The sequence below is a fragment of the Podarcis tiliguerta genome (genome assembly GCF_965153285.1).
Source record: "Podarcis tiliguerta genome assembly, chromosome: 5".
In the NCBI taxonomy this organism is placed as follows: Eukaryota; Metazoa; Chordata; class Lepidosauria; order Squamata; family Lacertidae; genus Podarcis; species Podarcis tiliguerta.
The window spans coordinates 67455767-67481610 of NC_139538.1; the positions used below are offsets into that span (position 1 = coordinate 67455767).

Here is a 25844-nt window from a genome sequence, read left to right on the forward strand (position 1 = left end):
ATGGTTTTGTTATCAAAATTAAATTTACTGCTTATCAAAATTAAATTTTGTTATCAAAATTAAATTTACTGCTTCGCAGCCGAGGTGTGTGGCCAAGTCTAAGGGAATTGTCACTTAACAAGGGCTCCCTTGGAAGTTCATATGTTACACCAATGCTCATTTTTTTTTTGGGGGGGGTATCTTTTTGGAATTGCTTCTGTCACATGGAAAGCCCTTGATGCTCCTTCTGGTGAGTGAAGAACGGAAGCAATGAGGCAACTTTTACTGGTTACCTTAAAATCAGTACGGGCTAGAAATCAAAATGAATATTAACTGGGATGTTATGAATCCAGCGCCAAGGATTCAACCTCATGTGTAGCCTCCATCCCAAAATTTATAGATTGCTGCTCTTGGCTACATCCAGTAGTCCATTTTTAGGCCACAGCTGTGATGACAGTATTCCAAGGTCAGGGAATTTTTAAATTCCACATCATATGTGTAATAGACAAGATTGGTCTCCCAGTGAATCCGTGATTGTTCTGGTAGAGGGTGACTTGTATGTAGGGCTGCTCTAAATATTATCCTGTTGTCATTTTCAGTCCAAAAATACTGCTTCTGGGTGGCACTGTGTTCGGAAATATTTCCCAGGGAAAACAATTTTTTGCATTTGAGAATATTCACCATTTATTCTCATCCTGTTCCCCAATGCTTTAGCATTTTGTCTCTCTCTAGATACTGATTCTTTCTCCTTCTGAGTTTAACACAGAAGAGACCATGTCACGATGGAGTGACACGTGAGGGCATCACAGACCTGTTACTGCTCAGTTGGAGTTGACTGTGATGATATCACTGAAGTAAAGCCAGTTGAGGAAGAAAGGACAGTGTAAATCAGTGGTGGGAAACCTTTTACTTTTGGAGGGCCACGCTGCTTTCTGAGTAACCTTCTGGGGGCCAGATGCAAGCGGTGGAAATTGCCAGAGGCAGAAGGAATGAGTGTAAAATTTAGTTTTATACAGAAGGGTAGTTTCTACACATGTCCTTCATCCTGGCAAGCAGGAAGCAGGATTCAAAGATAACATTCCAGCCAGACAAAACCACTCAAGGAGGATGCAAAGCAGGGCCAGGAGGGGGTGTGGCTGGGGAGAAGGGGGCGTGGCTTGTGGAGTGTCCCAGGGGCCAGGTGGGAGGGGCTTGGGGGAGCATTTGGCCCCTGCATCTGAAGTTCAACTTCCCCGATGTAAATGAACCAGGTGAACCTTTGTTTACAACTGTTGCTGGGAAATAGTTGAGAGCTGTGTGCTTTTTGGTGGAAAAGGTTTCTGAAATAAAGCAAGTGCTCTCGGTTCAGCCCTGCTTTGGATGTTTCTGTAAGCATTTTAAGCCTCCGTTCGATACTTAACATGACAAGAAGCGATGTGTGAGACTTAATGTGGTTTATTATGTACAAATGTGGAAATGTTTAACGTCTGCCCAGTGCTAAATCAGGGGAGGCGTTGCTCCAATCAGGCTGCCTTGGGTTGTCTTTGCACTCTTCAAGTGCTGCTGTTTTCACCCCAAGGATCAAGCAAAACTGACTCTGGGGCCTGGAATGTGTGGGGTTGTTGTGTGTGTTTTTTTAGCACAGCAGTGTTTTTTCTTTTCTGTACTAAATGGTTTCCAGGTGACAGAGGAGAATGCCGTGCCCCTGGCTCTCTCCTAAAACACTGGTGGATTTTAAAGGTCTCCCCACACCCCACCCCACTTTGTTTTTAACGCAAGTTCAGGTGCCTTTTAAAACCACGTGCCAAAATTCCAAAACAGCAGCCTTTGAGCCTTGCCACGGTATTGGCACAAAGCTCCCTTTCTCTAGCCCAGTGAGGTCAGCAAAAGGTCGTCAGGGAAATGGGCCTTTGGCTGCTAACTTGCTTTCAAATATTCATCCAAAGCAGTAATAGGTGGGTGCAGTTGTTATCTCTACCATTCTCTTGCTAAAACCGGCTCTTGCTCAAAGGTTCAGTCTCCATCAAGGTCCTCCCAGCTTTCTTCGCGACTTGTACCAGCGACCTGATCACAGCCAGATGTGGCCCCTTCAACCTTGCCTGCCGCATTAGAAACAACGACGCTTTACCCCTCCTCTTTTCTTGTCTCATGTAAACTGCTGAAGATTTCCTTGGAGAATATTCCCGGTTCGTCATAACCTGTTTGCAAGTCTCTATGTCAATTTCTTTCTTTCTTTTAATGCATGCTTGTTCGTTCCTTCCAAGTAAACCTCATGGTTCACGTGCCACGATGCCTAAGTGGTGGTTGGGTGACTTTTTGCAGGCATTGCCCATGCCATCAAAACTTGCAAAGGGAAGGAGAGAAATAAATTGCCACGCGGATCATCTTGTTGCATATGGTGTTCATCTATGGGAACGTTGGGAACGAGCCTTCCAAGAAGCTGCTAGTAAGGAAACTTTGCAATAAAATGCTGGCTACTTCTTCCACCCATATTAGGTTCATATTGCCTGCTTTTGTGTGGCAAGAGCAATATTGGCCACACAGAGTTGCAAGAGGTGTTTGGTTAGGCACTAGGTGTGTCTTTGGCAGGAGAAGAGCTTGCTGTTGAATAGGCTCCTCATCAGATGAGCACGATTTCCAGGTTGCGTGTGAATTTGGATTAGCTTACTTCATCTTGTCTGGATTGTTTTTGTTATTGCCAGGGTAATGGAACTGCTGTGTTTTTGTCCAGCAGCTTTACTCCAATCCCTAGCATTTGAATGAAGGCATTAAAAGGTACCCCACGCAGGTGGGTTACGACATGTTCCTCCCTGCAGATCCTAAACGGCACATCTTACCTGCCAGTGCTGTACCCTGCAGGCTTTCCGGAAACAGCTTGAAGTCTTAACTTTCTGCACAGGCTTTTTCTTGAAGGAGAGGGCTGAGTTGGTGGGTTTGTTTCCTACTGTTGCGCTAGAGGCTAAATCTCAGTAATCTTGTGTCGACTACTTTTGTTTTTATATATCACTGTTAACAAGTTTGTTCATTTTTTTCTTTGTTATTGTTCACCACGTTGTGAGCAGTTTCCTCAAGGTTGACTGGTAGCGCCTATGCATGTTTTAAAACCCAGGGAACTCAATGGGAAGAAGAAGAAGAATAGTTTGGATTTGATATCCCACTTTATCACTACCCTAAGGAGTCTCAAAGTGGCTAACAATCTCCTTTCCCTTCCTCCCCCACAACAAACACTCTGTGAGGTGAGTGGGGCTGAGAGACTTCAAAGAAGTGTGACTGGCCCAAGGTCACCCAGCAGCTGCATGTGGAGGAGTGGAGACGCGAACCCGGTTCACCAGATTACGAGTCCACCACTCTTAACCACTACAACACACTGGCTCCAGTGGGGGTATTGGAGGGGGGAAAGTGTGTCATGTGTGTTTCTAAAAAAAAACATATTAAATAGATTTCTTTCTTTTTTTAACCCCACTGTCCCAGCAAGAAAATGTTGTAATAGTATTGGAATACTCAGATACGGTAGGTGAAGAGAAGAAACTCAACTTAAGGACGAGTTTACACAGAGTCTACAAATGAGCATTCAAGTCTCTTGTAAGCCACGTAGCTCTGTGCAGATGGCTAATGTTTTCTCAGTGACCCATCTGTCAGTTCACTTTCCAAGTCAACACCTGGTGGCTTCTTTGACTTGGATCAGCAGAGGAGAATAAGGATGTTGCAGCTATTGTCTTCTTTGCGATCCAAGAAGAAGCTGGAGGGAGGCTGAGCAACCAGTGGCACTGGCAAAGAGTTGGCTGGGGGCATCGTCAACTGACTGTGGCAGCTGTCATATTTGGTAGCTATTGCAGCCACCTGGAGGCTTCTCAATGCGCATGGGCTCATTCATGGATTCCTCTGTGAACCGGGCAACGGATTTTAGCAGTTGTATTTATTCCGAGCACTATGCAGGGAAACTGGGCTGTCACAGAGCTTATAATGTGTAGCTGGATAATAACTTAAGTGGTAGATTTAGACAGAGAAGTGGATTTGCGGTGGCTTCTAGGATATTTTTTTTAGGATGTGGGTTTCTTCGGGTTTTTTAAAGTAGTGTCCTAAAAATAAAGCTCTTAACGGCTTTCTGCATGTTCTATTCAGTTACACAGGACAGAGCTGAATAACTGGTGTCTGTGGCAGTGGTCTGCAACACAATCCTGATCTCAAATTGCTATTGATGGCAAACCTCCTGCCGGGTTTGATTGAGCAATTGATCAGCATCATAGTTTGAATGCCTCCTATTGTGCATGCCTGTAGATTAGGTTGTAATGTCATTTTTTCGGTGCCCCCCCCTTTAATCCCTGCTGAGTTGGACTTCCACATCAGGCAAGTTTCCTAAGTTCTAAGTAGGAGGGATTCATCCACCCCCCCCAAAAAAACCTCCTGCCACACACCAGGACAGACAGGCATAATTAAACGAGAGTTTCTCATTGACATCTGTGTATAACTCTCTGGGAGGATGAAACTGAAACATAATTTGTACATTAATGTCATCTGCTTCCTGTCAGCTTGGATCTCAATTTATATGTAGTCCTCTGACTTTTCTGTTCAAGAAAATGACAAATTGGACACGAGCTCTTTGAATACAGGATACGCTTTATTTATGTAACTTCTTTAAAATTCGCTCACATTTTATAAAATGGGGAGCTGATGTAAGTGAGAAGTACATATAAACCCCATGTGGCTTTTATTTAATTTGGTTCCATTTTGATGCAAGGAAGGTTGGGTTAATGTAACCACCCATATTTCAGTCAAGCCACAGGCAAAATTTGGGCTGTGGAGGGGGCTTGTTCATACCCTCCTCCCAAGGAATTGTCTACACGGGGGGCTGCCTTATCCTTTCGAGAATCTCTGCTTTGGAATTGTAAAGCTCAAAAGAGAACTGGCAGGCTGGCTGGTGAAACCTTGTGCTTTTGATAGGCTTAAACTAGTTTAATGGTGAGATGAAGGCAGGTCAGGAAGTACTGGTAGATTTATTGTTAATCTGCAAGAGTTTCTGATTCTCAGCAAATGAACAGTCTTCCTTCTTCCCTGCAAATTAAATTGTAGACTCCCTGATGTAGCTTAAGGTGATGATTTCTACATGTTTATTTGCAGCTCCTCTCATCTCATGGCATGGTGGGTTTTGGCTGCACCCCTTGCCACTTGGCTCTGGTTAATAGACCTTAGGGTTTTTGTAGTAAGCGTAAAGTAGATCGTGCAGATCTAAAGTCTCCCCACACTTGTGTTGGTCTTAAGTTATCCCCAGCTGCTGTTCAGATCCAGAAAGCTTGGTGGTGCCCTTGTTTCTTCCCCTTGCAAGCAACCCTCTCTCAGCTGTGTCCATCCGATCTCCATAATAAATACCATATTTTTCGCTCTATAAGACGCACCAGACCACAAGACGCACCTAGTTTTTGGAGGAGGAAAACAAGAAAAAAAATATTCTGAATCTCAGAAGCCAGAACAGCAGGAGGGATCGCTGCTCAGTGAAAGCAGCAATCCCTCTTGCTGTTCTGGCTTCTGGGATAGCTGCACAGCCTGCATTCACTCCATAAGACGCACACACATTTCCCCTTACTTTTTAGGAGGGAAAAAGTGAGTCTTATAGAGCAAAAAATACTGAGCCTTTTAGACCATATTCTTAGACCGCAGTAGCCGCAGCATACAGGTCAGCCATACAAAGATACATAGTCAAACAGACCAGTGGCACATTAATGTTCTCCCAGATTCCAGCATAGCTTCACCACTCCAGGCACCCCAACATTTCTAACCTGACCTGTAAATAGCCAGGGTGGCGTAGTAGTTAGAGGGTTGGACTTAGACCTGGGAGACCAGGGTTCAAATCCTCCCACCAGCAGTGAAGCTCACTTTGGCTGGTCATTCACTCTCAGCCTAACCTCCCTCAAAGGGTTCTTGTGAGGGTAAAGAGGGGGATGAGGAGAACTATGTATGCCTCCTTGGAGGTGAGGGATATAAATTAAATTAGAGAGAGAGAGAGAGAGTACTTCCAGGTGAGACCTGCTGCACTGTGTGGGCAACAGACCGACTGTGCCCTTGTTCGGGTGGCACAGTAGTATTGCTCCTGCCTGCCTGCTGCTTTCCTGGTCTGCCAGCATCAGGGCACTTCCTTGTGCTGTTTCCTGGGTACCTGGAGTCATGTTCCAGCCCCACTCTTCCGATCTATATGTACCAGGTACCCATGAGAACAAGGCAGACTTACTGGTTGCAGCACCACGGATAGCTCCAAACGAGCAACTTGCCCTGGTGAAGGCTAGAAGCGAATGGAGGCTTTGTTAAGTCACTTCCTCCAGCCCCCATTTCCTGAGGTCCAGCCCCTGAACCTAAAGAGATGGTGGCTGTTAAAGAGCCCAACCTTCATACAAGCACCTTCTGTGGCCTCCCTTCTGGCATGCTCCCTGCAACTTTCATCAGGTGCGGTTACATTGGAAGCGCTTGATTCTTCCGATAAGTCAAGATCACAGAACAGCATCTGTGCTGGCTCAGGCTCTGCGGACTCCAGACCACCAGCCTTTGGTTCTGTGAGCACCAACCTTTGGCTCTGAAACACCAGAATCAGGAACGTGGTCCAAGTCCACCCAGACGTGGCTGTTTCCTTCTCCTCTGAGGCCAAGGCCACAACAGATTCTTGACTTGGAGCCTAGCCTGCAGCTGACTTAACTATGAATCTACGGTATCCCAACAATGTGGCCATCTCTAGTTCTAATCCTGCCAGGATTCGCACTTCGGCTCCCTATCTACAACCCAGCGATGAGAGGTGACTCCCACCTCCAGGTGCCTCATAATGGTTGTGTGAAACCTGGCACAGTTTGGCGTCTAGCGCGGTGCTGTGGACGCTCGCCAGGCCCACTTTTGCTGTGGCATCCTCCTTCCCCACTTGCAAATCTGAGCCAAATTCTATGCATGCTGTCTGCTTCCATAAACCTTTACTGTGTGGCACCTGCAGCTGGAAATGGCCATGCCCCCAGCGCCTGCAGGACTTTGAGACTAGGGCCCCAGGTCATAGAAAACACAGTCCCCTCATACAGCTGTAGGCACATCTTTTTGCTTTGTTTTCACTTTAAAGCGCTTATCGGGGGAATGTCTTACCGATACCAATTTTAATCCTCAAATGTAAACTCTGCATTGGCCTTCTGCCAGGCAAGGAACCCCCAGCCGTTGCAATCAGTGCTGAAAATGCACTGGCATAGCAGATGGTGGCTGTGTGCCATTTCTCTTGGGGGTTGCTTCCTATCTGATGGCTACAGGCAAGCCAAACTTACAAAAGTGATGGAAACTCCCTGCTTGGATATGAAGATAGGTTACCTGAAGGAGTCAATTTTCCTGTCCTGACCTTCCCTCTGTGTTTATCAGTGCCCCCCCCCCAAAGCCTCTCAATTGTGGGTGGGGCTGCGGTCTTGACCAGTGTAGGGATGAGGCAAGGTGGTTGTTGGGAGAGGAAGAAATAGCAAAGTATCAAGTTAGAACCCCAGCCAATCCAAACGTCATCCGAAGATGGAGCAGCCCCCAGCCCAGCTGTCGACGGGTAAAACTCTTTGAGTTTTATAAATTGTTTGGTGCTGTAAGGATACATCAAAATGATTGTAGCACACCAAAAACAAACACCTGCATAGCAAACCAAGTTACATTACAGATATCACCCGTTGGATGAAGAGAGCCATTGAGAAGCTACCACAAATCAAAGGTCTTGGAACTTCTTGGCACATCCCAACAACTCGGGGCTTTCATTCATCATCGACCCACTGCAAGTTTCTGAGAATGCCCATCTAAGATGAGAGGACAGTAAGCATTTTGGGGAGTGGCACAGGATGCTGCTGCAAGACAGATGGTGCCAGTTGTTTAGATGACTTCTTTGGTCGTAGGTACCATGGAGGATGCAAACCTTGGTGTCCAGCTTGGGTGGCATACAGAATAGAATTGCAGAGTTGCAAGGGACCCTAAGGATCATTCGATCCAACCCCCTGCAATGCAGGGATATGCAGATGTCCTATACAGGAATCAAACCTGCAACCTTGGTGTTATCAGCACCAGACTTTAACCAACAGAGCTAGCCAGGCTGGCAATATGAAGGTGTCCGTTTGTCTCTTTAGGGGTCTGCTGCCTGCTAACTCCACACTGATTTCTTTGGCTACGAGTGACCACCTCTGGCCCTGCAGAGTGAAGAGAATAAGCCCTGTTATGTAAAGCTAAGCATTCCTATTTGGAAGAGCGGAGAATTTTGTGCAAAATCAACACGCCAGAGCTAATCCAGCTACAGACACCACATTGCCCTGCAGAAACACTGCTGGTGAAACCTATTGCCTCGATTACATTGAAACCCAAATAGAACTTGGGTATTAATCTTCAACCAGCATCTGGAGCCTGTCTAGCTGCATCTGAGCTACTGGCACATACCGCAGCTTGGCTGAGATCATCACATTTTCTTCCTTTGTTCTCTCCTCCCCTCCCCTAATATTTCTGGGCCGGGGAGAGCGCTTTTTGAGAAAACAGGCCGAAGTATTGAATAAGCTCTAACTCAAGTAGGAGCTTTCAGCAGCATCAAGTGTGAAGCTTACATGGAAAATATACTGTTCCCTGGAGAAGTTTTTACCAAGCATCTTTATCTTGCTAGTGGATAAGGCATAAAAAGCTACACTTTCCCTAAAGTACTTTTAGAGTGATAGATGGGAGGGCCTCGTTGGTAGGGGGAGACGTAAGGCCCTTACTGGACTGTAATGGCTTCCAGCCCTTTTGAGTAGAGAGAGCGAGATATATAACTTTAGTATGTAGCAGACAGATTGTCTGCTAAGAGAAACAAATGGCTTTAGCAGACAGAAATAATAGTAAGACACTAAGTACAGGCCCTAAATTTTCTCTGCCTGACTTGCCCCCACCCTTTTTGATTCTTTAAATAAATCCTCTAACTTTTCTATTTATAATTAAGTTGTAAGAATCTTCTTTGGGTAGATCTTTTTCCTTGGGCAAGAAAAATCAGCTAAGCACAGAAAATTAACATCAAACTGAACTTCCACTTACTTTGATCCAAGTTCTATTAACATGTTTTAATGCCGTAGTTTTATGACTGCGGATCAAGATTGGTTTTAACTATACAGCTACACACAAACACACACACACACACACACACACACAGAGAGAGAGAGAGAGAGAGAGTTCCCTGTTTATTATTTATAGAGAAGATTACTTCAATGCAGGATTTAGCTTCCCTGCCCTTCTGTTCTCATTGTTTGTTGTTTTCGTTTGTTGCTTTTATGGTGCAAATTGTCTCTCTGGTTTTTACATCCGCCACTTAGAGCCAGGTTGGTTGAAGAGAAGGAAAGTAATAGTATCTACATAAGTAAATCCCCCATTGTAGATTGGAATTTTGTCCCCCAAGTTAATGTCATTTCACACTATTTAAATGTGGCTGGCTATTTAAATGAATATTGGTCAATCTCGGAAGGGGGAACCTTTGGGTTTGGGTGGGATATGGACTCCCGAGTTGAAATCTTCTTAACAGTGAAGCATACTGAGTGTCCTTGCAAGTTCCTTCCTTCTATCCTGAACAAACCCACAAACAAGAACGATGGTTTCCTCAACCATTCCCTCTTTTTGAAATATCCCTTCATTATTATTTTTTAAAAAACCGATGTTACAAATGTAAGGAAAATTTTATACTTGCATCTGTGACCCTAAAGTTTGATGCTTTGCATGTCAGAACTGTGCTTTTGCTTGGCACAGAAACCATATTTTTTTCAATGGACTTCCTTCTTGGCATTTTTGTGTGTGAGAAATCAAACCTTTATCACTTAGACCCTTTTGAAGCAATAGTGTGTGTTTAACCATGCAGATCCCCAAAGGGCATGGGGAAATACATAGCTGATAGGATATTTGGGTCAGGAAGTGGGTTTTTGGGGGCGGGGAGACGGGTTACCTACACAGCTAAGAGCATACTACCATAGAGACATAAGGAGTAGTAAGCATTGCTTGGAAGGAAGCAAAGCATTTCTTTGTGTCCATGGAAAGACTTTAAATCTGAATGCATACTGTTCTGTTCTTTCAAGTGCTGAGAAGCAGCTAATGTTAAAGGTTTATGATGAAGTTTAATAAAAAAAGAGAACTTGAGGCTGCACATTTTCAACTTTTTTATTTTTTTGCTTGGATATAGCCAAAGAAGAATGTCCCAATCATAAGCAGGATGCAATCAAAATCAAATGAGTTAATTGTGACATGTTCTAGGCTGTATACCACTGTGATTAACAGCTCACAAATGCTATGCCTAGGGAAAAAACTGAATGGACTGTCCACACATTCCTTGTATTTTTGATGAGAACTTTTTGGATTTCTTTTTGGACCCCAGTTGATAAGCTTTTCTCTTTGCTGAGAATGAATAACATTAAATGAAGTAAGTGTGACTTCTGAAGGGAAATGGGAATATTTTTATGTGCTGGTTATTTTGGGAAGAAGGGACTTGCAGCAATAGTGAGAAACCATATTCCAAATGCCAACCCATCATATGCCAGAAACCATCAGCCTTTTAAGACCACCAACCTGACTGGGATGTTCTCTAGAGATACCTCTTTGGCAGATCGCATTTCTGAGGTCTCGCCACGTGTAAGTAGAGCAGCTTTGGAATGCTGTGAACTGTCATATAAATTGCCTTCCAAAGTCCCTTAACTCTGCCTTAAAATTGATCTAATGGTTTTCTCCTTTTGGGTACTGGCACATTTTATCTCAAGACAATACAGAGTTTAGTATCACTCTACTTAATCATTTAGTTTTGTCTCATAGATTGTTTAGATCATTTGGCTCATCAGAAAAGCTGTGTATTTTTCACAGTCATTGGGGCAGTGGACCGTAAGGAACAGGGCAGAGGAAGAGTAAGCAGATCTTCACTTTGATGTTTAGCGAAGCCAAATCAGAATTCTAAATTGGCAGTTAAAAATAATAATAATAAAAATAATTTTTATTATTTATACCCCACACATCTGGCTGGGTTTCCCCAGCCACTCTGGGCAGCTTACAGCATATATGAAACACAATACAACATCATATATAAAAAAACTTCCCAGTACAGGGCTGCCTTCAGATGTCTTCTAAAAGTTGTGTAGTTCTTTATCTCCTTGACATCTGAAGTGGGGGTATCCCACAAGGAGGGCACTACTACTGAAAAAGGCCTTCTGCCAGTGCCATCCCATGTGCCTTTGGGTGACCCAGGTGGTTTACCTGGGATCACTTTATGCCTCAACTCTAGGCTCGATATGCACATGCAGATGACCTTCACAGATTTTGCAATGGCCACCACTGATTTTTGTACTCAAAGCGTATGCTTTTCCCAATGGCATTCACACATGATTGGCTGCTGGTAATCAGCTGACAGGGACGCGGGTGGCGCTGTGGGTAAAAGCCTCAGCGCCTAGGGCTTGCCGATCGAAAGGTCGTTGGTTCGAATCCCCGCGGCGGGGTGCGCTCCTGTTGTTCGGTCCCAGCGCCTGCCAACCTAGCAGTTCGAAAGCACTCTCGGGTGCAAGTAGATAAATAGGGACCACTTACTAGCGGGAAGGTAAACAGCGTTTCCGTGTGTGGCTCTGGCTTGCCAGAGCAGCGATGTCACGCTGGCCACGTGACCCGGAAGTGTCTCCGGACAGCGCTGGCCCCCGGCCTCTTTGAGTGAGATGGGTGCACAACCCTAGAGTCTGTCAAGACTGGCCCGTACGGGCAGGGGTACCTTTACCTTTACCTTAATCAGCTGCAGATGATTCAAGGGATATAGGTCCAAGAATGAACCATTTCAGAAGCTCACCAATTTGCACCAGAACCTACTTTGCACTTAATATGTGTAGGAAGCTCTGGCATGAACCATCTTTCTGCAGTTTGTTTGAAATTCCGCAATGGAATGGCATTGGAATGGTTGCATACCTCCTGCATTTTTTCCAAGGGCGGCTTCTGCTTGTTTAGTCATGAGGTTAAAAGCACTGGGGAGTGGAAAACCATGTACCCCACCTTCAGCTCTGCGGAGAAAAGCCAGGATATATATATATATTGCCAGGATATACATCTATATATGTGTGTGTAATAAATGAATGAATTTACCAAAACAGGAAATTGGCAATAAAAGTGGAAAATGAAGAATAGCAGCCAGTGAATAATGTTGTGCTGGAGATAGATGAAACACAAGGAATTAGTCCAAATGAATGAAAAGTACCAGCCCACCAAAAAAAAAAAAAAAAAAAAAAAAAATAATTACCAGCTCCACTTCTCTCACACAAAGGTTAATCAATTTGTAGTCAGGAAGAAAGAAAAAGAACTATTTTATAAAAATATTCTGCTTGGTTGCCTGAAAACAATTCTTACTCACCACAAACGAGTGGCTGTTTACAAGATTGCTGAAATATAATGATTTAAAAGCCAGGCAGAACTCGGGGCAGATAGACGCTGTAGTGGAAGAAGGACCTGGCAGCCGTTTGAAATGGGGAAAGTCACAGTAAGATCAGGTTGCTACTAATAATGAGCTTCATGTCCTCTTCCTCCGATTCTTTATGATAATATTCTGGCAGCTATCCCACGGGTCCATTAATTTTTCAAGACAAGAGATCACAGACGAACAGTTTTGTTTTGGATTCTTAAAAGTTGTTGCATTGCAGTGCTGCAGTTGGAATATAGATATATGTGTGTGTATGTGTGTGTGTGTATATATATATATATGTATGTTGCACGTGTGTTTAATTAGAACGAAATGTCTCTTGAGCGCCTGGTTTGTTGCCAGTTTGGGTAGCTGTCAGTGGAGCCTGCTTTCCAGCTGTGCTGAGTCCAAAATTTGGTCAGTTTGTTAGCATTTGGAATACTGTACCTTCCATCGGCTGCGTTCCCGCCCGCCCGCCTCTCCAATTAATATTTGCAATCTAAACAAAGCGATGTTTAAAACTGAAAATAGTGGCGTGTTGTGAAATACTGCCAAATCAAAACAAGGAAATAATGGCAGCGTTTGCCGCTATTTGCTGTCGTTTATTTACTGGGATGCTTTGGATACAGTTAAAAGCAAGTTAAGTTGCGTCTAAACCCTGAATGAGCGAAGTGTTAAAAGAGGAGTAGCTGACTTTTCTAAAGGGTTGTAGCTGACAGTCCTATGCACCTCAACTCAGAAGGATGCCCCACTGAGCCCAGTGGGGACTTAATCCTTGAGGAATATGTGTAGGATTGCAGCTATACGGTGTTAGTTAATGGCCCTGTTTTCTCAAGCCCTCAGGTTCTTCCTTTCCAGTTTTGTGGTGTTTCTATTCTATGAAGCTTTAATTGGTGTTTTCTACTTATAGCAAAGTAGCTGCTTAAGAGGTCGTTTTGAACTGGAAGATGGCTGGTCTCCGTGTTTGGCCAGAAACTATGAATAAAACCCCTAACACACCTCAGGCTTCTACCTTGGTCGGCCTGCTGTTGTGTGGTCATGACTCAGTTGAGGTCAAGGCAGGGGCAGACGATAGGAGGGGACTAATTCTTGGTCACCACAGCCTTTCAGGAATAGAAGCACTATATAAAATAATGGCACCGTTTATAGCTTGGTGTGTGTGTATGATTTTTTTTTTTTTTTAATGCACATGTGTACGTGAAAGTAGATGCATACAATGCTGCTTTAAAAAAACACCACACTTATTTCGGAGGGGTCTTTGTGTTTAAAAAAGGAAAGCATTTGCCTTAATGAGAGCCTGGGCTGCCAAGTTTAAATGCCACCCTGTTTTAGCCACCTTCCAAACCCTGCCGGTTCTCCTGGCATGAGAAGCCGGTTCATTCTAAGTTGACCGCAGCCAGAGTCTTCAAGGGAAGTTTCCCACAATACAGTCCCGTCCCCCCCCCATGGTTGCAGAAATTGTGTGAGTGTGTGTGTTGGGTATGTGTATGCACTGATTTGTAACGTTTGCAAGTCTCTTCCCACACCAGCCCCATTGTCCCTTTGGTAGCCTTTGGATAATGTGCAGCCCTGGCCCGGAGGTTCTCCAGACCATCAGTCCGCTGCTGGCAAGGCTGTTTTCCATTCTTGGCACACCGCTATATGAAGCAGTTTGTGAGCTGCTTCCATAGAGGGACTCCTGTGACTGAAGCATCCCACAGTGATCTTAAGTGTCAAAGAGGAACTAGGGTTGAAAACAACTACATAGCGGCAGGCCCAGCCTTTCGTTGAAATGCCACAAAGTACCCCGCTTTGGGTGGCAGGTCCTAGGGTGGGTGAGTCTTAATCTCCTTCCATTTGTGGTCTGCAAAAGCAAAGTCCACCCCCATCCCCCAAGGAAAACCAAAGCTCCCCAGTCTATGGTGCTGAAGTTGGGATTCAGGTGCAAAAGTATTTTAAGGCCCCAGGGTCTTTCCCAGCCCTACCCTGGGACTCAGTCTACGACCACCTGAATGCAAAGCATGAGCTCCACCAAAGAGCTTTGGCCCTTCACAACCTTTCTACGGCACTCCTCTCATCCGACGGGCAGCTTCAGAGTTCTAGCACAGGAAGGAGGAGCCATGCCACTGCAACTCTCATTCCACCATGGTCATGTCAGAAGCGGCATTTCCTTGGATAAAATGCGAGATGGCCTGCCCTAGTTTTGGGACTTGCAGGGCAGTTCTGCTATCTAGTCTTGGTCCTTAAACAATTGTATTATTATTATTATTTTCAGGGGAAAACAGCTAAGGAGGAGAAGGAGATGCAGACATTGCAGCTGAGGAGCCTCCAGTACTTGGAACGATATATCTATCTCATCTTGTTCAATGCATACCTGCATTTGGGGAAAAAGGACTCCTGGCAGAGGCCTTTCAGTGTTTGGATGCGTGAGGTAAGCGCTTTTCCAACACCATTCACTTCTGACTGTGCCAAACAATGCCCTGAAAAAGCCCAGATATTAATTTGGAAGGAAGCACGCCAATATGTATGCTTTTGTCTGGTGAGCAGCTTGCCATTCAAACAACTGCAAATTCATTTTTGTCATTATACTGCCGTTTGCCTGCGATGCGACATTGGTCATCTGTACTGTTATAGACAAACCACTGAGTTGCTAACTCCAAATGCTAAGCACTAACACTGGCCATTTAACAGATGTTGAGATTTGTAAAGTTCGCTGATTTGTTTTATTACATTTTGAACTTGCTGGGTGTTTTCCCAGCCCCTGCTGCTTCATTGGCATCCTTATAAAAAAATAAATTGCAGCCATGCTTTTCGGTATGTAAAAAAAAATGACCGCCGGAGAGAGCTAGATTCTAACAAAATCATAAGCTACATGAAAGTGCTGTGGAAGCTTTAGGTATTGTTTCTGTTGCATATCCCACGGACTCTTGTTTAAGTCCAATGTGTTAGCCACAAAGCGCAATATCTTTGCTCAGCTGGATTGACTGCAGTCATCTCGACTGCTGCAGTACTGGGATGATGAGATGGTTATTAGGCTGTTGGGAGACCCATTGCCTTAAATGTCTACATTGTATGTCTGTTCAGTAATGGTGCAGTGGATGGTGATCTATATGGGAACAGCATTTTAGGGTCTTTGGGTTTTGTTTTCCAAGCCCACATTTCTTCCCTCTCAGTTTCACCAGTTGCTCATAGCTGCTGCTGGCGGTTCACCCAGCTGTCGCAGAGAGCTTTCTCAGCCTTCCACCCCACCCATCATCACACCATGCCCTGGAAAAAAACAAAAGCACAGCAAACATAGCCTGCTGCCGTTGCATTCCTTCTGGATTGATTCCCATGGAAAACAGCTGTTTTTGTATTTTATTATTATTTTTGGTTCATTGTCCTCGGAGTATCTTTTTATTTAGTAAGCATATTTGGCAGAGAGCAAGTCTCATCTGAGCGGCTTCAGTTGACCAGGAGCCGTCAAAATGCTCTGGCGGCAGGCTCACAGCTTCAGCAGGACCTAGCTCTTGGTCGGCCAGTGGCTCTGTGAGAGCACCACTTTGAGGGGAGAGTTGGGGGGAGTTGCTGAAGGAACCTACCTAACATTAGTTACCTAGAACTTGCCGATCAGAAGGTCGGTGGTTCGAATCCCTGCGATGGGGTGCACTCGGTCCCTGCTCCTGCCAACCTAGCAGTTTGAAAGCACGTCAAAGTGCAAGTAGATAAATAGGTACCGCTCCAGCAGGAAGGTAAATGGTGTTTCCATGCGCTGCTCTGCTTCGTCAGAAGCAGCTGAGTCATGCTGGCCACATGACCAGCTGTACGCCGACTCCCTCGGCCAATAATGCGAGATGAGCGCCGCAACCCCAGAGTCGGTCACAACTGGACCTAATGGTCAGGGGTCCCTTTACCTTTACCTTTAGTTACCTGCTAACCTAGTCTTCAAGTCTTCAAGACCAGTGTTCTTCAACCTCAAAAGTTGTTGTCCTGCAGCTCTCATCTTCCCTGACCATTGACTAAACTGGGTGCAGATGATGAGAGTTGTGGTCAGACAACATCGCAACACAAATTTTAAAAATGCGTTAAGAATCAGATCAAAAAACTTCACCATAAAAAATATACCATACTTTTCTGTGTATAAGACATTTTGGGGGACTAAAATTTAAGAAAATGGGGGGGAGATGGCACAGAGTTGTTGGGGGGTTGCCAAAAATCGCTCACCCGCACGTGTCACAAAATCTGCCTCTTGTCTGTACCATCACTGGCAGAAGCTGCCAATCTCCCGCCCAACTGCCGCAGCGTCAGACAATCAGCACCTGCCATTGACACAGCAACCAATAACACGCACAATAGCTGTTGACAGCTGTGGCAGCAACCAATCAAACGCCCACCCTATGCACTATCCATGTATAAGATGCCCCCCCCTTTTTTAGCATGATTTTTGAAGGGGGGAAAAAACCATAGTCTTATACACTGAAAAGTATGGTAATACATGAAAAAGGGATACTGCAATCCTATAGTGGTGTGGCGGGGAATGCTAAAGTGTTGTAATGCCAGGAAAGGAAGGTGCAGAAAGCAGGGGAAGATAGGTTAATCAGCGGATCAAACAGTTTAGCTTTGCCAAGCACTGCATGGAAAATAGAAGCCAAATATATTGCCCCACATGATGACAGGTATGACTTTCTGTCCCCAGTGTGTGACTTTGGAATGTTGTGAAGGCGCAGAGGAGTAAGTGGAAGGGAGGCGCTTTAAAAGCAGCTATATGTCCTGGTCAATATGGATGTTTCAATCAGTGTACTGACACGGAAAGCACCCAGTTTTTAAATGACCCGTGGAAATGCTTCATCTGAGCTTTCCCCGACCCTCCAGATATTTAGATGCTGTGCCTCTGCCATGTGTGACCCAAATGAAATAACATAGCTAAGGGCCAGTTCACATACTAAGCCGCCTCATCTAAATTCCCCACCGTATCCAGCAAACTTTGCATGGCATGCAGTGGAGGAGCGGGGGGGGGGGGGGACATTCCTTTTTCTCCAGTTCGACTGATTCCACCAGTAAATACAAATGAGCAGGTATTAACAAACAGCTTAGTGAGGACCGCATGCAACCACTTGTCTGTATCATTCTGCCGAGTGGTGGGGAGAACATTGTCACATGCTCATACCTCATTTGAATCTGGGAAGAAGTAAAATTCTAGAACTGGGTTTCCCCACTGATATAAGTATTCACTGGAAAGGGGAACTGGTAGCCTCATGCTTTGGTGGGAGGTGGCTTCCCAAAACAAAATGGACTGGGGATTTTCTAGCGAGGACAGAGTACAGAATAGTAGCCTAGTATTTGAGTGCTGGAGGGAGGCGGGATTAGATTAGATAGTCCTGTGACTATCAGGACAGCTGGCAACCCGGAAGAATTTCTTCTCAGCAGGTTGAAGAATGCATTAAATATTTGAGGAGCTGAACAAAAAGGAAATCTGAATATCAGACGCCATCCAGAATAGCGGCAAGATGGTTGCTCTTAAGTTGCATTGCGGCAGAGGGTCGAATTCTGCAATTCTACTTGCCGAGGGAATGATTCCCCTTCCTTCCCTCCTTTTGCTGTTCTGGGCTCCTCCTGACCCCACAGGGTCAATGGTGGGGGGCACACAAGGGAGGGGAGGGAAGCCCCAGTGCACAGGTGGAAGTCCTTGCACAGGATGAGGCATGTTAGGAGAAACCTTCCCGGAATCTCCATAGTGCTGCTGCCTTAGAGTGAGTCATTCAGACAGGAGACTGAGGGGCCTCATTGACCTTTTTGTTATGTTTAAAGCCACCCATTTTGTGCTTAAATAGAAAAATTTGGGGTTGGAAGAGTCCACGCAAATACATCTAGGCATTTTGCCCTCTCTGTCTCATGCTGCTACCCTGTCATGTTCTCCCCTCCAAATATTGGTCTCGTTTAGTGCTTCCTCCTTGACTGCACTCCCAGTTCCGTTCTCTGTTGCTCTCTCTCTCTCTCTCTCTCTCTCTCTCTCTCTGTGTTGTGTGTTTGTGCCTCCCACATGGTTGTCCTTTCCTGGTTTATCCAGAGCTCCCACAAATACTATTATGTTTTTTCTCCTGCCAGTCTTTGAGAGGCACCTCAGTTTCACACATCCAAGATCTAATTTTGTCCTGGAGAGAAAGAATTGTGGTTTGTCCGTAGATGAACTCCCTGCTATTTCTCTGTTTTGCTCTCCCACTCTTTCACTCAAGCAGCTTAGAGAAGATGGAATATCGTTGTGTTAACCTGTCAGGGCTAACCTGCTACACTTAGCAGCTAAAGAAGATATGTGTGTTTTGAGTGATTCTTGTTCCTTCGTCTCTGTCTCTCTTTCTGCTCCTCCAGGCTGCTGGTTTTCTTGCAAGTGTATTCTGCAACATCTCATCGATGAAATTAGAGTGTATTAGTGGTGGATTTATACTGGACCGTCCACACCTCATTCCGCTTTTTTAGTTGTTCTGCGTTGCTTCCTTGGTCTTCCTGGAGGGGCTATAGTGCAGCAAAGGTGGAACAAAAAATAAACTGAAGCATTCATGGTGTTATGGTGTCAGGAAGTTATGAGGACGTACAATGATTGGAAATGAAACCGTTCATCCGCTCCAAAACTTTTGCAGGCACAAACAGTATAAAAAGTGGGATCACATATAACCTCTGCAGTATCCTCCTGAGCCCAAATCATCATGAATGCATAATAAGAAGGATGTCTGAAGGGACTCCAAATCATAGGCATCTTCAGAAGTCCCTTCCTGAGCATCAACAAGAGCAACAAAAGGCTTATAAAATACACTTCAGAAATTAGGGTGGGTTCATTTCCTGGACATCGTCTGGAACTCTGAAAAAAGACACCAGTCTGTAGGATTGGACCCCCTATTCCTGGCATGCAGAAATGATGCCCTCTAGAAGAAACTTTCTCAACCTTGGGTCCTCAGATGTTGTTGGACTACAATTCCCATCATCCCTGACCGCTGGTCCTGATAGCCAGGAATGATGGGAGTCATAATCCAACAACATCTGGGCACCTGAGGTTGAGAAAGGCTGCTCTAGAAGCTTTTAATCCTTACTTTAATACGTGCTTCAAATGGGACCCTCCTTGCCTTGTGTCATGCTGTGAAAAAGCCTTGTCAGTTTCTCCTGCTTCAAATAGCAGAAGTGAAATGAATATTGTCCACTTGCAGCGTGATGGGGGGGGGGCAGGGATGGAAAGAATGGGGGAAGGGGAGTGAAATCTGCACTGCTGCTTTTCTAGCACAGAAGTGTGCATCTACCTCTACACTTCTCCAAAATAATACAGCTTCATTGTCACTTGCTGAGAGACTCCCAAAAAGGGGAGAAATAGGCGCATTTGACTTTTTGGCATATGCAATTTCAGTTAAGAGCCTGTGTATCATATCCCAGGACCAGATCTCAGTCTGCTTTCCTTTCCCATATTTTCTCCTTCTTGCCCCCCCTTGAATCTTCCTACCTCTTCATCACCCTACCTCTTCTCTGCCACTTCCTACCAAACTTTCAACCATGTCCCACTTTTTGTTTGTGGAGCATGGGAAGGGGGCGGGGCGGAAGACACAGAGGAAAAGGCCGTTTTGCCCTTGTTGTAAGAATGTATGTATATATGTATGTATGTACCGGCATGTCATGGCTCCCTATTGTTTCCAGCTCTGCTCTTTCCACAAGTGAGGTTTCGTAGTGTCTGTGGCTTGGCGAATTAATCTCCATGCGGTTTGGTCAGATGGACATACACAGAAGGGAATGGAATTCATGTGCATTCTTCACAGATTACAGCTGATTCATCAGCTCTCGCCACTTCGATACGCTGTTTTGCCCTTCTCTCTCCCCACCCCCACTTTGCTGAAGAGAGCTTAGTGACAGCAAGAGGAGAATGTTGTTGCTGGATAAACCTGGGGTGCTGGTGAGGATTGCAAGAGGAGATATTAAACTCTCCCAGACTCCCCTACCTACAGTAATGCCTGCTCTTTTTTGGCAGCTTGTGCCGAGAGACCAAAGTGTGAACACATCTTTCAAGTTTTCCTAGGCCGCATCCCTGTACACAGGGGGACTGGCTTTTGAATTAATACGTACAAGATTGCACTGTGAAGAGTACTGTTTTCTTGACAGGTTTTGTAATCTATTTTACTTCTTTTTGCACGGGACAGTTGGGCACAAGAAGAAATCCTAGCCGCACAACAGAGCGTTTCTCTGGTACAGTAATAGAGAACAAGCAATGTCCATTAACACTCCCCAGATTCCACATGTATCTGAAAAACTCATGCATGTTTAAAGCATGGCATGCAGACTTCCATCTCAAGAGGATATAGTCTTGCCATTTGTCTTAGAAGTAGGTTTCCACCTAGGGGAATATTTCTCCTCCTTTGTGTCTGCCTGCTGCTTAGGTAATGGATCCTTGCAGGTACATTGTTCTACTTCAAACAAGCCACGTTGCTTCCTTACCCACAAAACAAGTCCATTGCAAAGAAAGTTAACCTCCTTCTCATGCCCACTCTTCTGGGAATTATTTTGGTGTGAGGTGGCATGGTGGTTCTGTACATCTCCGTAGAAGCAGAATAGGAAGCCATGTCACTATATTCAAAGCTGGGCTGAGTTGCTCTTCCCAGGGGATGAGGTCATGTTGAGGAAGTGAGGGAGACCAACTGCAATCCATTGCAGTGTTTGCCACCAAGGCACAGAGTCCCCCTGTTTTCTTTCATAAGGTATCAAAGCTGTCCCTTCAAAAGCATCCTCCTTCGCCCTATTATTCCCAGGCACAAAAGGGTTTTCGAGGCCTTTCATTTCATTGGACCTTTGGCCTTCCCTCTCTCGTTTTTATTTTATTTTATCAGCCCTCTGCCTGTGCTGTGGTTGCCCCAGCGCTGCAACTTGAAAGGCTTTGTAGAGGCAGCCAGCAATGTTGATTGAGCTGGGGTGGTCCCCTCATCCATCTCTCGCCCTCTCTCCATTTGGAAATGAGAGCTTTTTGTGTGCATGAGAATGGGAGAGGCCTGGAGAACTGTTGGCCGATAGAGCACCATCTCTCTCTTTTGCTCCAGTAGAAAGGAACCTTCCAAGACACCCCTCTGCAACAAATTAACCCTCCAATTAGCCTCTTTGGTAAGAGACGCAAACGACAGCTCCATGTTTTACATGACAGGGATGTTTATGCAGGTGTGCAGCACCAGGGTTTCCTGAAACCAGTATGCAGAATGTGGGTGACATCTCCCATGTTTGCAGATACCCATAAACATGCACCTGGAAACCATGATCAGGCAGCAGTTCTCAAACGTTTCCCCCTCCACCCCAGCCACTCTAAAATATTTGGGGTCTTCCCTTGTTTGCCTTCCGTGCCAGCATTGTGATCAAACCATCAGCATGTTATGAAAATCATGGGTGTCCTAAGCCAGGCCACTAAGAAGAGCCCTATATGAGTGGAGGGGTCTGTGGATCACAGCTGAGAACCTCCAAGTGATTTCAGAAGGTGTACATATGCTTGCCAGTTTAGGATTACACCTTGCATCAGATGAAGTGGTCTCTGTTCTACACAGGCTTGTGCTGTAATCATTTGTTAAGCCTTTTCAGGTGCCGGGAGGCTTGTTAAAAGAATAATTCTGGAACTCTAAATCTGTCTTCGTATGGCGAAAGATACAAATTTCTTATTGGAAAAGCCGGCGTGTGCCCTGTCTCTTCGACTGCGTGTTTTAAAACTCAAGCGAGGCAAAGTCAAAATGAAAAAGAGGATTCCAGTTACTGTTACCAAGTCTGCTGATCTTTGGACCAATGATTGGCAGCTCCTAGGCCGAATCTGGCCTGTACGCCAGTTTCCAAGAAGTAAAAGAAGGGTGTGTGGAAGGAGTGGCGGTGGCTGCAGCCTTGTGAAAAAGAAACTAAGAAGCTGCTTTAGACTTTGCCAGATTATTAGTGCGCCTAGTCCAATATTGTCTTCTCTTAATAGGTAGTGGGGTCTTTTCCATCGCCACCTACCTGAGATCATTGACACTGGAGATGCCAGGAATTGAACCAAATACATTTTGCCTACAAAGCATGTACCCCCCCACGGCTCCTTTTGTAGAAAGGGCAGGTGCAGAAGATGGAGTAGGAGGTCTGATTTTTTTTAAAAAAAATAGTAGCTGAGGGTTGATTTGGTAATGCTGCTGTTGCAGAATGCATCTGTGATTGTCAACTTCCATTGAATTTTGAATCTTTTATTGCTTGGAATATAGGCCATCCTCTGAAATGAGACCACAGCTTCTCTATCCTAGAAGAGTATGGTTATAGGCCACACTCGGTTTCTTTTACAAGCCAGATTTTTGGGGTGGTCGGGGAGAGGAGTGTAGCCAGTGTTCAGACCAATATGTCATTCACTGAATAGTCTCCAAAGAGCCACCTCCTACTTCAAAAGACAGGGTGTTTTCATGTTTCAAAACACCACTTAGCATGGACAACTGCACTGCAAATGTAGCTCCAGTGGTAAAAAATAAAATTAAAAAATGAGTGGAATTGCACAACAAAAGTGCCGCGATTCAAAATAACCATTCGGTGACAGGAGAAGGTGAAAACTGTGCAGACAGAGGAAAGCGGTGTGGGTGTCGGAACAGGCTCATTTTATTGGTGTCCTTGAGACGAGCCTCTCTCCCTCTCCTGTTTGTGTCAGCTCTAAGTTCTAAGTGGGGAGTCGCTGGCTGGTGTGTGATGGGAAAGCCTCGGCTCCTCTCCGTCTCAATTAGCTTTGCTAATTCATATTGGCATGTTTGATCTCTTTGGTGAGAGATGAAAGGGGCATCTGCCAAATGCGGTTACAATCAGAGCCCCGGCCATTCTTGGTTGCTGGAAAACGACATTCACCCCGCATGCATGTCTGGGGTGGGGGGTGGGGAGGAAGCGCTGGAGGGGAAATGACCGGGGGGGGGCGGGGAGAAACATTACCGGTGTCCCATCGATGTACAGCATGAAGCAGAGAGGGAGAGAAGGAAGGAATATTATCTGCACGAGCTCACTTTGTGCTTGGTTAGAAAGCAGAATGGAGCTGGAATGTGCTCTCTTGCTGAACTGAGATAAGTCAAAGATGGTGGCCCTTGTTTATTTCATTCCCCTCGGGAAGAAGGCTCAGCTTCACTCTTTACTCCGGCCTTGAGCAAGTTTCCTTGAATCAGGAAGGCTCCATCACTCCATCTTGTAGAGGCAAATACCATCCAAGGGAGTTTGTTGCACCAGGAAACTGATCGAATAATGTTTAGACTTCTAGGAATACTGAGAACAATGATAAGCACTGGGAGTTCCAAGCCCTGCTTGGCGCCTCCTGATCCATCAGTAACTTACCTTGAGGCCTAGGAAAGGTGACTTTAAAAAAAAATGCAATTCCTAATTTGTTTGTTTTTTTAAGCCTTTGCCGATCATTTCAAACATCAGTCACTAGATGTTTGCAAGAGTTAAATTTGTAAAAGCTGCAGTTTCTTCCGTAAAATTAAGAGCACCCACATGAAGAAACCTAGAGACTGCTAAATTAAGAACTTCTCAACAATTAAATCAAAAGATAAGTTAAACTGATTTCTTTTTTTAGAAAATTAATTGTTCTAATTAATACAGAGGGTTTTATAAAAAAATAATTCTATTAAAAATTAATAATGTATGCACATTACATAACAAAAAAATCCAGAAGAAATGAATACACATAGAGCAAATTTATGTAAGTGTTCCCTATAAAATACATACGTTGTCCTGCTTCTAAAGAAATTGATTAAAAAAGATGTTTCTATGTGTGTTACATCACGATGTTTATCTAATAGTAGTCAGGCTGAAAAATAGTTTTTCTATAAATTTGTTATACAATGAAAGAATGACAAACCGTTTCCAAACATCTCTCCACAGAGAGGTATGAGTCAAAGGAGAAGCCCAATCATGTTCTTTGTTAGCCGCAAATTTTATAAAGCAAAGCCAGTTCTCATGAAATACACCTTTCTTTCTAGGACCACGGCCTCTTTGTTATTTGCTTGGCCAATTATCACTAGACACAGGGGTTAACATGAGGTTATGAGTCAATCTTAGTGGGCCAGACGGTTAAATGTTTTTTCACCACACTACCTTAACAGGAAGGCCCTCCTGAAGGAACGAAGAGCTTCTGGCTATGAGCAAATGGTCCCAAATAGATGGACCAAAAGTTATTTAAGCCACATTTGATTTGATAATGCTTAGAAATTTCCGCTAACCCCAGCAGCAAACATGTTGACTTCACCAAAAGCAGCCTTTGCCAAGCTGCAACCCTCCAGATACTTTCAGCTACATTTCCCATCGGGGCCAGCTGTGGCATGGCTGCACTGCCTGGGGCTGATGGGACTTGTAGTTCAAAACATCTGCACAGCACCTGGCTGGCAAAGGGTGCTCTAAAGAACGTCAGCGGCCATGCATGCATTGTTTGACTCTAGGCCTTGTCCTTCTTTCACCATTCCTATTCCCCATTATGACTAAGGTTGCATTAACATGAGGAATGTATTTCCAAGACTCCATCCTGTATCCAGGTCTCGTATCTAATCTCTTACGTTTCAAAAGCAAACAGGCTTGCAAATGGGAAAGGCAAACCCAAATGGAGCAAGATTCGTAGCCTTAGATGAACTATTCTAATAGGTAAGCATGGATAAGGGACGCGGGTGGCGCTGTGGTCTAAACCACAGAACCTAGGGTTTGCCGATCAGAAGGTCAGCAGTTCGAATCCCTGCGACGGGGTGAGCTCCCGTTGCTCGGTCGCTGCTCCTGCCAACCTAGCAGTTCGAAAGCACGTCAAAAGTGCAAGTAGATAAATAGGTACCCCTCCGGCGGGAAGGTAAACGGCATTTCCGTGTGCTGCTCTGGTTCGCTAGAAGCGGCTTAGTCATTCTGGCTACATGACCCGGAAGCTGTACGCCGGCTCCCTCGGCCAATAAAGCGAGATGAGCGCCGCAACCCCAGAGTCGTCCGCAACTGGACCTAATGGTCAGGGGTCCTTTTACCTTTACCAAGCATGGATAATAGTGAAAATAGATTCTGCGGTGAATCCCAGTCTATTGGTTATCTGAAAGGTGCAGTATAATTTCTTAGGGAGGAAAATAATGAAATAATCTCTCTCTCTCTCTCTTTCTCTCTCTCTCTCTCTCTCTCTCTCTCTCTCTCTGTGTGTGTGTGTGTGTGTGTGTTTAACTCAATCTGTTTTCATACCACCGAGATAGATAGCATTTCCTTATATTACATTTTGTACTACTTGGAGTCATTCTCTGTCAACTGAAGGTTTGATGAACGGACGGGCAATTGGGTTGGGGGTTATGAATGAAAGTTTCAGGGAAACTGGAGTGCTTGGATAGGAAGTTCTGGCTTAAGAACAAGCATGGAGAGGAACACAAACCAAGCAGATGTTTGCCTAATCCACTGCTGCTGCAGCAGAAGTAGATGAAACATACTCTGAACGAGTCTCTGGGCTCTCCTCTTGCATGTATCTGAAGTGGGTCAGGGAGACATCCCATATGTTCCAGGAGCAGCATTTCCTTAGGTTTCA

General features: G+C 45.0%; 1 protein-coding gene across 5 annotated transcripts in view; it reads left to right on the forward strand.

Moving 5' to 3' along the window:
• The window catches only part of PALD1 (phosphatase domain containing paladin 1), a 107452-nt gene that overhangs the window by 79971 nt on the left and 1637 nt on the right, over positions 1 to 25844 (forward strand). For all 5 annotated transcript variants that reach the window (XM_083441386.1, XM_083441383.1, XM_083441385.1 and 2 more), the window contains exon 19: positions 14613 to 14768. In XM_083441386.1, the coding sequence (XP_083297512.1) occupies positions 14613 to 14768 (156 nt within the window). The remainder of the gene's footprint in view (positions 1 to 14612; positions 14769 to 25844) is intronic.